This window comes from Crocodylus siamensis, chromosome 11 (genome assembly GCF_052110815.1).
Source record: "Crocodylus siamensis isolate JL-2025a chromosome 11, ASM5211081v1, whole genome shotgun sequence".
In the NCBI taxonomy this organism is placed as follows: Eukaryota; Metazoa; Chordata; order Crocodylia; family Crocodylidae; genus Crocodylus; species Crocodylus siamensis.
In genome coordinates, this window is record NC_143405.1 from 28874715 (window position 1) to 28888375 (window position 13661).

General features: G+C 44.6%; 2 protein-coding genes across 2 annotated transcripts in view; one reads left to right on the plus strand and one right to left on the minus strand.

Moving 5' to 3' along the window:
• STAB1 (stabilin 1) overlaps positions 1-6996 on the plus strand; it is a 217488-nt gene extending 210492 nt beyond the window's left edge. Inside the window, exons 67-69 of the mRNA XM_090022768.1 lie at positions 2019-2165; positions 3169-3273; positions 6216-6996. Of these exons, the coding sequence (XP_089878894.1) occupies positions 2019-2165; positions 3169-3273; positions 6216-6266 (303 nt within the window). The 3' untranslated portion in view covers positions 6267-6996. The remainder of the gene's footprint in view (positions 1-2018; positions 2166-3168; positions 3274-6215) is intronic.
• Positions 6997-7170: 174 nt separating this feature from the next.
• Positions 7171-13661, minus strand: part of NT5DC2 (5'-nucleotidase domain containing 2) — a 52746-nt gene continuing 46255 nt past the window's right edge. Inside the window, exons 13-14 of the mRNA XM_090022769.1 lie at positions 12101-12165; positions 7171-10865 (exon numbers count right to left, since the gene is read on the minus strand). Of these exons, the coding sequence (XP_089878895.1) occupies positions 10604-10865; positions 12101-12165 (327 nt within the window). The 3' untranslated portion in view covers positions 7171-10603. The remainder of the gene's footprint in view (positions 10866-12100; positions 12166-13661) is intronic.

Genomic DNA, 13661 nt, shown 5'->3' on the forward strand with positions numbered 1-13661 from the left:
CCTTCAGTCCACAGGCCGAATGCAACCCATGGGGCATCCCACAGGTCTGGAAATGTGGCAGCAGGGGAGTGATGGCCATTAATATAGCCACCTTCCCCCATGCCAGATTCCCAAATCTCAAATCCCACATGGCTGGTCAGGGCTGGGCTGGGCTGGGCTGGGCCATCTTCCCCTGTGAGACTGGGCCATGCCCTATGCCCCACTTCTGAATCACGGCTGGGTCACAGCCCCTTCCTTCTCCTTCCATGGGGCCAGGTTGGGGGCCTGGCCAAGCTCCTTTCCCCTGCATGGATGCATTGGAACCAGCTTGCCACCTTGCCCCCTTCCATGCAGCCAGATGGTACCCGGTGTGCCTGCCGGGTGCCAGATCAGCAACACCAGCTTGATCCAACCCACGGACAATCTGGATACTGCCAATCCAGCTCACCAGGCAAAAAAATTGAGCACCACTGGACTAGGCGACTTCCAGAGGTCTTTCTAGGCCTACTTTTCTATAATTTTACAATTCTAAGAGACAAATCTACCTTGGATCTAATATCCTGCTAGCCAGGATATTAAAGAAATAGTAGTTGTGGGAAATTAATAACCTGGGATCAAAATGCTCATGAATTGATTCAATTTAAACTACCAGTAAGTTGTAGGAGGGACAAGAGTAAGTGTAAAATAAAGGTCTTGGACTTCAGAAAGATTTACTTTGAGAAACCAAGTTAATTAAATAAGGAGTGCAACCATAGGCAGAAGGGGAAAATTTTTTTTGCGGGGGGCTGAGTATGTGTACACATACACACACACCCTGCCCAGGAAGTAGGTTTGTGGAGTGGAAGGGAGGCGGAGGGAAGGGAGGATAGATCAAGGCCCCCACAGTGAGGGAGGGAGTGGGTCAGGGGTTTGGGTGAATGGGGTCCTGAGGCCGGGGCAGGTTATGAGATGGTCAAAGCCTGGACGGCTCATCCAGGTGCACAGGGGGGGCTACCACCACTGTATGCACCCTGGGAGAGGCACAGGGGGCACAGTCCACCCTGGATTTGTGCATGGGGGGAGGCAGGGTGTCTGCCATGTGCTGGGCTCTGTGCCCTGTTGCTGCTGCCTCAAGCTGCACAACACTATGTGCCTGCTACAGCAGGGTGGACAGGGGATGTGGTGCTGAGGAGGGGGTGGGTGGGGAAAAAGGTAGTGGCACTGAATTTATAAAAGCTTGAACAAGAACACTTCTTTCTCTGAAATGAGCATTAAACAGCTCGGCTGTGTGCTCACTTCCTCTTCCCACTACCCCCAACTCTCTGGAATTTGGAGTCTACAATCACAGCAGCAGGACTCTGCAGGGTTGCTTATCACTTCCTCTTCCTGCTTTCAGGTGCCTCTGGGATTTGTAGTCCACAGTCCAGCCAGCAGTAAGTTTAGCAGGGCAGGGCAGCTGCATACTCAGGGGAAAGGGAGTTTAACTCCCTTTCCTGGCCCCAGACTCCAGCTGGGTTTGGCTGGGGGGGTGGGCCAGTGATGTCAGTGAGCCAGCCTTCACTGCTCTAACTAGGGAGCAGAGGGGTAGGGCCAGCCCTGCACACCACAGCCCAGCCCAGCCCAGGGCTGCAAAGTATGCTGGGGGACTGTGATTTAACTTGAACCAGGAAGGGGTCTGGGACAGAAGTTTCATAATCTGGTTTGACCTATATCAGTTAAGTCTGATGCTACATCCAACCAGGCTTATCTTACACTAGTTTCAGCTGTTTTTAAACTGGCTTATGTGCACTGAGCTTCTGTTCTGTTACAGGTTTAAACCAGTTTCTGATCACTTAAACTGGTTTAAGTGTAACTTCAGTCCTTGGCTCCTGGGTTAACTATGCATGGAGGACATCAGTTAATTAGCTGTGTTGCACAAGTGTTCTATTGTTTTTCCTATTCTGCCTGTGAACTACTAGCATCTTACACATAAAACATTATGGTCAGGCAATTTAACATATGAAATCAAAAACTAGACAATTTATATTTTTAACAGAAAATTAAAATAAACTGTTTTCCAGATAACCAGTGCTGCAAAGTCATCTAACCCTGTGACTGTTGGAGTCACCTCAGTTGTTGTTATAGTCATGTTATTTTTAGCTATTGCTGGAGTGGCCTATTACTACCTCAAGATGAAACAACAAGGATTCCAATTCCGTTATTTCAAGGTATGCAGCGCACACAGTGTAACATGTAAATCTGGAGCAGCAGCTTATTTACACTTGCAAACCAATTCCTCTGTCATGTCAGCTGTGTCTGCGGTCAAGCTGGCACAGCAGCTAAACTGATTGTACATGGCTGTAAGAGTTGTACCTTCTGGAAAACATTCTTCCCCATAAAAAAAATTAACAAATTGTGCTCAGGAATGTTTTCATTTTTTAGGCCTGTAGCAAAACCACTCTCCATGACAGTCAGGGGGTTGGACTTCACGATCTACTGAGGTCCCTTCCGACACACAAAAATCTATGAAATCTATGAATGTGGGAAGTCTTTAGACTAGCATAAATAAAGTTCTGCTCGGATGATACAACATCATCTGCATTAATATAAGCCATATACAAAGACAAAATTAGGCACCTAGGTTATCTGTCCAGGACCAAAGGACAATTTACTGCCTCAAGAATGGCAAACAACATAGACAATGAGCTTAGCAGGCAACAACTAGCCAATACTCTAAGCACAAATGTGCGCCTTCCATCCTATGCCTATCACACCTTAATTAGAGTGGAAGGAAGGCACATCCATCTGCTTGGACCCTGTAGTGTGGAACACTCTTCTGAAGGTAAGTACCTGTACCCCCTCTTTCAAACATGGCTGAGGTAATAGTGGTGCTAGCCTCCTTTTCTGGGAGGAGCTTCCAGTTTCTTTTCTCAGGACTGCTTTATTCAGTGATTGCTTAATGCAGAATACATGAACAATGATGACAGCATAAATCAAGCCTCTCACAGAAATGTAAACTACCACCTATTTCCTGGGTCCATGTCAGGTTTAGATCCCAAGCCATCTTCTCCGTATCAGGATTGGGGCATGGCAAGTTGTACATTAGCTATGGACAGCTATTCATTAGCAGTACTACAGAATGCTACATAGAGCCTTTGGTGCTCAAAACTTCAGTAACTCACCTCTACCAGAGTTGTAATACTACACCTAAACTTGTATGTTTGCATACAGGCTGACATGGAGGAAGAACTATCTGAGCAAGACGGAAGCCCATCCTTGGTGTCCATCCCAAATCCTGTCTATGGAGCCCACAACTGCATTTATGAACCTTTTGATGTAAGAAATGGATCTTGAATTTTGTGGTTTGATGAAACATCTGGTAAACATGTAAAATGTTGTTTTTCTCTCCACTGCTGCACTGGACAATCAAAAGCAATAGTAAAAAAAAAACAACTGTGAACAGTTATGGAGATGTAGCCAGTAAGCAGTGGAGAGGTACCCGAGGAGTCAGATTCCGTGGTATCTAAGGGCTTAGCTATATATTACAGTTTTCTTAGTGTGTTTAGGGCAATTGCTGGCGCTGTGCAGATGTGTGGTGTTCTGTAGGTTTCTTGTATATTGCAGTCTGTATTTTACTATTCTGGAAAGTGATTTTATAGATTGCATAGGACATTAGGGCCGGAAGGGACCTCAGAAGATCATAGAGTCCAGCCCCCTGCCCAAAGGGCAAGAAGTCAGCTAGGGTCATAGGATCCCAGCAAGATAAGCATCCAATTTGCTCTTGAAGGTGTTGAATGTAGGGGCTTGAACCACCTCTGATGGCAGGCTGTTCCAGACCTTGGGGGCTCAGACAGTAAAGAAATTCTTCCTTATGTCCAGCCTGAAATGGTCTTGCAGTAGTTTATGACCATTTGACCTCGTCATCCCTTGGGGCGCTCTGGTGAACAAATGTTCCCCCAGATCCTGGTGGTCACCCCTGATAAACTTATAGGCGGCCATCAGATCACCCCAAGCCTGTGCTTTTCCAGGCAAAAGAGCCTCATGGCTCTCAGCCTGTCATTGTAAGGTCTGTTTTCCTGACCTCTGATCATGCGTGTGGCTCTTCTCTGGACTCTCTCAAGCTTTTCCACATCCTTTCTGAATTGTGGAGCCCAAAACTGGACGCAGTACTCCAGCTGCAGCCTCACCAAGGCCAAGTACAAGGGGAGAATGACGTCCCGGGATTTGCTTGAGAAGCATCGATGGATGCAAGCCAGTGTTTTGCTCGCTTTACTAGCTGCAGCATTGCATTGCAGGCTCATGTTCATCTTGTGGTCAATGATGACCCCCAAGTCTTTCTTCTGTAGCACTAGCCAGCATAGCACTGCCGAGCCTATAAGGATGCTGCAGGTTTTTCCTCCTGAGGTGGAGAACCTTGCATTTTTCAGTGTTAAACACCATCAGGTTCTCGTCCACCCATTTGCTGAGCTTGTCCAGGTCAGCCTGGATCACCCGCCTGTCTTCTGGTGTGGATCCTTTGCCCCAGTTTGCTGTCATCGGCACATGTGGCCAGTCCGCTTCCGACTCCAATGTCCACATCATTAATGAAGATGTTGAACCATATGGGTCCAAGGACAGAGCCTTGGGGGACCCCACTGGTCACAGGACACCATGATTGACTGCCATCAATTAGTACCCTCCGAGTCCGACTATGGAGCCAATTTCCCAGCCAGCAGATCATGGTGGACCCAAAGCCACAATTGGCCAGTTTTGCCAAGAGATAATCATGGGATACCAAACTGAAGGCTTTTTTGAAGTCAAGATATATGACATCAATCTCTTCTCCCTTGTCTAGGCGATAGGTCACCTGATCATAGAAGGAAATGAGATTGGTCAAACAAGACCTACCCACAACAAACCCATGCTGGCTATCCCTTAGGATGCTGGCATCAGCCTGTCTATTAAGGATGGCCTCTTTAATAAACTTTTCTAAGATCTTCCCCAGGATCATATTGTCTAAAGAAGGAGATGTTGATGTTACAATATTCAAGAGAGAGTCTGATGGAGGGGTGATGATTGTTGAATTTCTTATGGAAATCAAATCGGAGATTGCAGGTTTTCAGTCCAAATGAATGATGAAGATGTCATCAATATATCTGAAGTATAACTTCACTTTCAATAACCACTGCTTCCTCCAGTCCCAAAGTATGCCAACCTTTTTATAAGCCACCTGGAAGAATCCTTTGAGGGCTGCACCATCAAACCCTTGCTATACTTCAGATATATTGATGTCATCTTCATCATTTGGATTGAAAACCTGCAATCTCTGACAATTTCTGACGGAAATCAAGAGAAAGTCTGATGGAGGGATGATGATTGTTGAATTCTCCCGCACCAACTTCTCCTTTTTCATAGATTTCATAGACATTAGGGCTGGAAGGGACCTCGGGAGATCATCGAGTCCAGCCCCCTGCCCAAAGGGCAGGAAGTCAGCTGGGGTCATAGGATCCCAGCAAGATAAGCATCCAATTTGCTCTTGAAGGTGTTCAATGTAGGTGCTTGAACCACCTCCGCTGGCAGACTGTTCCAGACCTTGGGGACTCGGACAGTAAAGAAATTCTTCCTTATGTCCAGCCTGAAACGGTCTTGCAGGAGTTTGTGACCATTCGACCTCGTCATCCCTTGAGGCGCTCTGGTGAACAAACGTTCCCCCAGATCCTGGTGGTCACCCGATAAACTTATAGGTGGCCATCAGATCACCTGAGCCTGCACTTTTCCAGGCTAAAGAGTCCCATGGCTCTCAGCCTGTCATCATAAGATCTGTTTTCCTGACCTCTGATCATGCGCGTGGCTCTCCTCTGGACTCTCTCAAGCTTCTCCACATCCTTTTTGAATTGTGGAGCCCAAAACTGGACGCAGTACTCCAGCTGCGGCCTCACTAAGGCCGAGTACAAGGGGAGAATGACGTCCCCTTTTTAGACAAGATGGTAAAACACAGACCCTGCTATACAAGAAACCCACAGACCAACATAGATATCTGCTACAATTGCCAGAGCAATGTTAAGTAGCAAAAGTAATATTTTACTACTCAACTAATGGAAGTTCACCTTTGGTGTCAAGAGACAGAACTTCCTTAACCCACTTCATAAACGAGTTATTTAAGAAACTCACCTTGGATTATACTCAACTCATAGCAAACTAAGGCTGGCATCTAGTTATTCATTAAGGTTAGCAGATGAGCTATTATCAAGTTAATGGTCCTCAGTTGAAACCTAGGTTTTGTTTTATATCTGTTGCAGGACACTTTCAGTGGGGAAGATTTCTCAGACAACCACAGAATTCTGGAGTGAAGTCACACAGCCAACCAAGCTGAAAGGAAAACCCCCAACTAGAGTGAAACATTGTGACATTCTTGTTGCCAACTAGAACAATATGGAGTTTACATCCTGCAGGGGGTAAGGAGATGAAGTGTAGAGTAACAGTGGCTCTTCAGAAGAATCTCTCATTAGCTAACATACTTCATGAGAAAAGCCCCTCATTAAAAAGGAAGAGTAGAGCTGAATTCACCTTTGACACACACACAAATACAACTTCTGCAGTTATGAATGGTGTTGGTTTCTCAGATATAGCAGAGAACATTTCCATTGGACCAGCAAAAAGTTAGTTCAAAGCTGACAGCTAGAAAAAGTTATTGTGTGTTTTGAAGTCTGAAACTGCACTAGGCTCAGCTGTTGAGCTGAGTTGATGTTCAACTGTTTAGGTTAGCTTTTTTGTTGTTTTTTTGGGGGGTTTTGGTTTTTTGTTTTTGGTTTGTTTGTTTTTTTACATGCACACAATAAAAGCAACTGTTCACTATAGAAGTGTGTATAAAAATATAGGAAGTAATACATAGTTGGTCATGATCTGACATAACTACATTAAACGTGCATGCTCGGATTGTGTGGCCACTGCATCTTATATGCAAGGGAAATGTTAGGCTTTCTGACTGTCACCCTACCTACACAATTCCATGTGCCAAACTACTTTTTATTCATTTAGTATGTTCAAGGAGATTTTATTAAAGTAAGCCTGTGAACTGAAGTATGTCTACATTATACTATTGTGCCGATTAGGATTTTGAGTTTGTAATAAATTGCACTTTAGAGGGAAAAAAAAAAAATCTTGTCATTTTTGAATGCTAAGGAGTAGAACTACAGCAGATAAGGGCAACCACAGCATAAGCCATGAAATAGTACAATACGAAAAAACAGAAAGGCATTATCCCATACTGTGATGCTTTTATTTACATTCTGACTAACATTAATAAAATTGCTTGCTACAGTGAACTAGACAAATTATAACAAATTGTTTAGGTAACATCATCCCATTTCTCCAATGATTCACAGAACACACAACAGTAATTGCTACATAATGTTTCCGGAATGTCGTTAAGATGGGAAAGGAGGCAGAGTGGCAGCATTTCCTGAATTAGGTTTTTGTGTAACAGCATATATGCACTTGGGTTTCTTATTTTAAGACCAAACTACATCCAGAGATTGAGACAGCATCTCTTGAAGACAACTGTGTAGTTTTAGCAAAGGCACCTATAGCATGACAGCTGTCAAATGGTAGAAGTTGCTTCAGTGACTCAGTGGGAGCCACTTTGAAATACTGATTTGGGAAGTTATAGCATATTTGAATATAATATAACAGAAGCAGACTTCCAGGAGTACCAGCTACAATCCAAATGGATTAAGAAAAAATAAAATACAGCACACAGCAGTATTTTGCTGCAAGAACAACAAACTATATCTTATACTATGGTATTACAGTAAAATACCAATAGCATTTAAGTGAATATACGACTGTCCAGCAAGGTATTGAGTTCTAAAACAGCTTGTATAAAGCTATTTTTTCCTTCCTACTACAGCAGCAGTTGGCAACATTTTTGAGCATTTGGTTGAAATAGGCCACCTTAGGTCTGAGATAGGCCAGTACTTTTGACCTAACCACTGCCGCTCCTCCCCATTGCTTGGATGCAGTGCAGGCAAAGCTTCCTTCTGCCAAAACACTGCAGAAGCCCCCCAGCTCCACAGGCTGGATCCAAATGACTCCAGAGGCTGAATCTGGCCTGAGGACCATGTTGCTGACCTCTAGACTAGAGTACTACAGATAAAAAAAATCAAAAATAAGTAAAATAAAAAGGAAACCATCTAACACATTCACTAGAAAAAATTGCCTTGTTCATATACTAATGCTCTCTACAGATGTTACTAAGTGTAATGGTTTCTACCCATTATCAGAAATATTCAAATTATTATATTTTAGGCACTGTACTCCTAGCTGCTGTACCACCATTGTTTTATGGCACTGGAGTAATCCTACTGAAAGGTCTTGCTTAGCTTAATATTTATGGTTTTGAGGGAATGTGTAGTTGGCACACAAAACTCCCCCCTATACAAAACTTAATTAGTAGTTCTTCCGTAATTGCACATGAAGGCAGTTTCCATCCTTATCCATTCATAATTAATCAGCAAGAGTGCTCTAAAAATTCTCTCTATTCAGTCTAGAAGTAACTTTAAAATGCAACAAGACTCACTTTCCACATTAGAATATAAGCAAAACAATGTTCTCAGGCTGTCCATTTTAAATGTTATAATGAAAAAAAGGTATTATTTTTTTAGGATGAAAGATGCCATTATTTCAAATGACAGTCACAAATATTTTGTTCATTGAAATATGCAATTTTACAAATCTAGGAATAAACACCGTCTTAGGTGCATGATTGGCCCCAACAAAATGCAATTAATTGCTATAGGTTCAATAGATCTACTGCAATGCTGTAATGACAGCTTGACCTTTCACTAAATTCTACAAAAATAATACAGTACACAGACAATAAAACTAAATCATACCATAATAAACACACTAGCTTTCTTTAATCCACGGGGTCATTTATAGGGCTGACTTATTCAGCATTCCGCTATAAATGCATATTTAAAGTTTTCACCTGATAGGTAGTAGGAGTTGCATGTTTGCTAGCACTTACTGGCTGCTGGTGTAGTCTCGCCATCAACTTAATACTAGTGCAGCCATGCAGCATCTTATTATTTTTTCCTTAAAATGGCAGAAATGTGGGGCAGGTAAACTGCTCAGCCTAACGCAATCCTGCTCCAGGGCTTGGAGCTGGGCACTAGGGACCCATGTAGTGCTGGTCTGTCTGCCTGCTAATCTTGGTTTATATTTTTAACTACAAAAGAACACTGCTGTGTCCCCTACCCTGTATCAGCTCTTAAAAGAAGAAACCTGTTTCCTCCCAGAGTGACAGTGCAGTCCATCATTTTTAAGGAAGGAAGAAATCTTGACCTGCTCCAAGAAGCTGCTCATTAGACTTCTAGTGGAGCCACCAACGGCTCCCTCTCTGCCAGAACTCCACTAGCTTGGCTGGGGAGCTGCACACAAAGTATTCCATCTTAAGGCAGCAGCATTGTGGTTGTTCTTTATGTGGTAGATATCATTGTCCAATGTACCTAGTAGAAAAATTTGGCACAAAGTACCCCACATCAGCTGAACAACTGTCAATATCAATGTTCTTATCTTCCAAAAAGAAAAAGAAAAGCTTATTTTAAAAATATCTGAGATCAGCCAACCTAATACTGCGCTGATCACAAATTATGCATTGTTTTCTGCTCCCATCCTTTCCCACTCCTGAATTAGAATAATCTCTTCAAAACAAATCTACAAATAAACCAAGAACAACATTGGATCAGATTCTGATTCCACATACAGTTTTGTACTGGTAAAGCTTTGGTAAAGTTATTCCTACTATGTGCTTGGCCAATGAGACCAAAATAAGGCCCAGTTAGTACATTACAAGCATAAAACATTAATTTATTAAAAGAGTCTACATCTGTGTTGTATAATAAAGCCTCTGTGACACTAATTTCTGCTTTAATAGATTTCTCTAGTTAAACTGGAAGTGTTTGTGCACACACTTCAAATATAGATAGGATACTAGGAGATGACCAAAATATTAAATTATGTTATAAGTAACTAATTCAACTTCAAGTCCATTTTGTCTCCTGTTACAAGGCATGTCTATCTAGATTAAGTGAAATTGCTGATTAAAAGCGAACAAATCCATGATCTTTATATCAAACCTAAGCAGTGTACGCAACAGTCTTATGTGCTGTTCTTCACTGCTTGCTCTGTACTGTTTCTACAAAATGTGGAAAAAGTAGGCCAGTGTGTCAGGTGGCCTAAAAAAGTTAGAGACCAAAATCACTATTTAGGTGCCCAATTAGAAGTTACTCAGCTTGCAGAATTGCTGAATAAACTTCTCAAACATGCCACTGAGAATCAGGCCAATTCTAGTTAAGATGAGTCGTTACAGTTTACATAGTTATGATGGCAAATATAAACCTTCCCATGGTCGGAAATGTGTTTCACTTCTATTTAGAAGAATTCTGAGAATGCTTTGCCAGTTACAAAGTAGTTAAATTCAAGCACCAAATATGTTACCCAGGTAGATATCTGAAGCGCTGGAAGTGAAGGTACAGTGAGGATTAGGGACAATACACCAAACATACATGAACTTTATATCACCTATTATAGCAGTCAGTGAGACAATTTGTAGTCACACAGCCTGACCCTTTGAACAAACTATAGCGTAATGCTGTTGTAAATTCTAGCCAGAATATATTCCTCTTCATCGAATATGCACCATCTCCTCCAGAAAGGGGGTTTTCATACAGCCTGTACAGAGCTGATCCATCCAGAGTGGAGCCTCGTGCTGCAGAGGGGTACGCCGGGGGTAAAAGGTGAAGTTCACATCATAATTCAGCAGGCAGCTGATGGATGCCATGTAGATATCTGAGAACCGGACCAGCCTTCGAGAGAAGTAGGTTGGGTTGTGGAAAGTTCGGAATATGCTCCCAAACTGAGGATTGAAGAGGTTCTTTGTAAGTGACCTAGAAGAAAAGGATTTGATTTGTACAGGACTAACCTTTGGAAAGATCACTGACAGCTTTCTACCTAGCCTGAAAATTCAGACTGAGGAAACATTTTGTTCAAAACTTTAAAAAAAGTACTACAAATACAGTTTTCAGGCAAGTACTTCTTTCACAGGATGTGAATGCAGTGGAATAAGCAGCAAGACTATAAGCGTCTTTCCACCCTGAGTGAAGACTGCTCAGCAATTATAGGGCTTCCTATCAGAGTAAGATTCACTGTCAGGGAGCCAGTAGGCTAATATTCCAATTTCTTCAGACCACGTGAGCAGAAATCAAAACATGAATTCCTGTCTGTTAAAAAGGCTCCATTGCTGTGGGAAGAATTTGTGCATTTTCACTGCTGATACTTCGTGTATTATCATAAGTTATCAGGCAAAATTCTGGCACTCACAATGTTTATTTGTTTGAGCAAGAACGGGCAGATCAGCCCCTCTGGATAGAAAGTGTAGATAATGAAAAGATCTGGGATTCATTATTTTGTAACCCGAGTGCATGAACGGAACAGCAGTGGATACCATGTTTGATAAATGCTATACCAGAGCTGTCCAACTGGTGGCCTGAAAGGAGTTAAATTTGCAGCTCCCTGGCTCTCACCAACGTACCATTCCCCCATCCCCCAAGGGCTCAGTTTCTGGGCTCCATCTCTGTCCTCTGGCTGTCATTTCCTGCCCCTGTCCCATGGGATGGGGCAACGGAGGTCCAACATGGAGGTTGAGGGCGAATCCAGGCCACAAAGGTGTGGAGACTGAGCCTGAACCCAACAGTGCGCTTGTCGTGTTGGAGGATGGGGGTGAGGGGCTGGGGCAATAAGAGCAGTGGCAAGGGAATACACCTGCAAGGAGGCACATTGCAGTGGAGGGGGTGGGGTTTAAAGTTGAACAGCCCCATTCTGTGCTATGAACAACAGCTGCATGGCTCTATTAAAATTCATAGAAAACAAATCTTGCATCAGATTTTCTGGAATGGTTATAGATCCTCACCAGCCTGATTTCTAGGACTGCACTACTTCACAATTTAATATTCTCAGAAGCTGTCAGAACACACTACTGTACCGACATTGAGATTTCAAGTTTCCATGTGCATAGGAGCATCTTCAATCAAAAAGCATACAAAAACACAGAGAAACCTCATAGTCTTAGTTTTCAAAAGAATAGTCTGAGAAAGATGAATTTAAGCAAACTCATTAGACATACCTAATCTCCTGCCGCTCTTGCATCCATTCTAGCAGCACCTGCTTCGATTCTGCATCTTGATGCATCTGGAACACAAGTTAAATCCAAGATCTGACTTCCTAAACCCAAAATTAAAGTGCCTGAAACTAAGAGACAAAAAAAAAAGACTGGCAAATCCCACTGCACTTGTGAAACAAGCTGTTAAAATCATGGCAATTCCCTATTCTACCTATGATGTATGGCCTAGGAACTGTACTGTAATAATTAGTTCTCTCATATCATGACTTAAGAAGTCCAAGTCAATGATTGTTGCTATCAGCTAATTCAGGGGTAGGCAACGTTTTTTGGCCAGAGTGCTGAAAAACACCACAATGCCTACCTCAGAAGGTGCCAGAGTGCCGACATGGCAGAAAAACAAAGTCAGGGCAAGGGGTACATGGCAGGATGCCCTGCGTGTGCCCCTTGCCCTCCACCCAAAGCCCCTGCTCCCCAGTCCTACTGCCCCCTGCCTGGGCTGTGTGGCTGCTCGGCTCTGGGCTGCTCCCAGCAGGGCTTGCAGCATCCCAGCACTGCCTCAGGCCCTGCCCCCACCGCCAGCTCCGAGGTGTGCCAGTGCAGAGCTGGTGCTGGAGCCCAGCGCAACTGTTCAGAGCCTCCCGGCTGCAGCTGGCCTCAGCTCTGGGGAGCTGCTGCCAGCTGGGATCCTGGGCTGCTCCCAGCAGGCAGCTGGGACCCTGCAAGCCCTGCTGGGAGCAGCCTGGCCTCTGTCGCTGGCAGCAGCTTTCCGCAGCGAATCAATCAAAATGGCCACGCTCGGCATGTGTGCCACATGGTTGCCAACCCCAGATGCTAATCCTTAAATTGGGGGCAGGCAATTTTTTCTGGGGGAGGGCCACTTAACAAGGTTTGGTGACCTGTTGAGGGCCACATGGGTAGCCCCACCCCTTGACAGCTGCCCCACCCCCTGGTTGCCATCTTGGGGCTGGAAGTCCCACTCCTAACCCCTGACCATTGCCACCAGAAGTTCCACCCCTTGCCCCCCTGCCCTCAGACAAAACTAAATTCTTAGTCTTGTTTACTGTGTGTGTGTGTGGGGGGGGTGCATGCGTGCACAGCAAGGTAGGGGTGTATGCGTGAGAAAGAGTGTGTGCATGCATGCATGTTGGGGTGCATGTATAGTGGGAGGTGTGCATGTGGGCATGGTGAGGTATGTGTATGGTGGGGGGCTGTATAGTGCAGGGTGGGGGAGTGTGTGCATGCATGGTGGTATATACAGTGGGGGTGTGGTGTGTGCATGCAAGTATGATGGGGGTGTGCATGGGGGGGGGTATGGCACTCCCACTGCCCGCCAGGGCTGTGACCCACTGGGGGGAGTCCATACCCCCCACCCCTCCCTGACACCCACACCGTGCCCAGCTAAGCTCTGCACTGCCTCTGTCGCCCTGGGTGTGGGCTCTGCACTGCTGCCAGCCCCAGCCCCATGGTCTGTGCCCTCGCACCCTGCTCGTCTACCTGCTGCCTAGAGGAAGCAGGATGCCAGGGAAGCCTGCAACAGCAGCCCTGCCAGTGCTAGTGGGTGGAA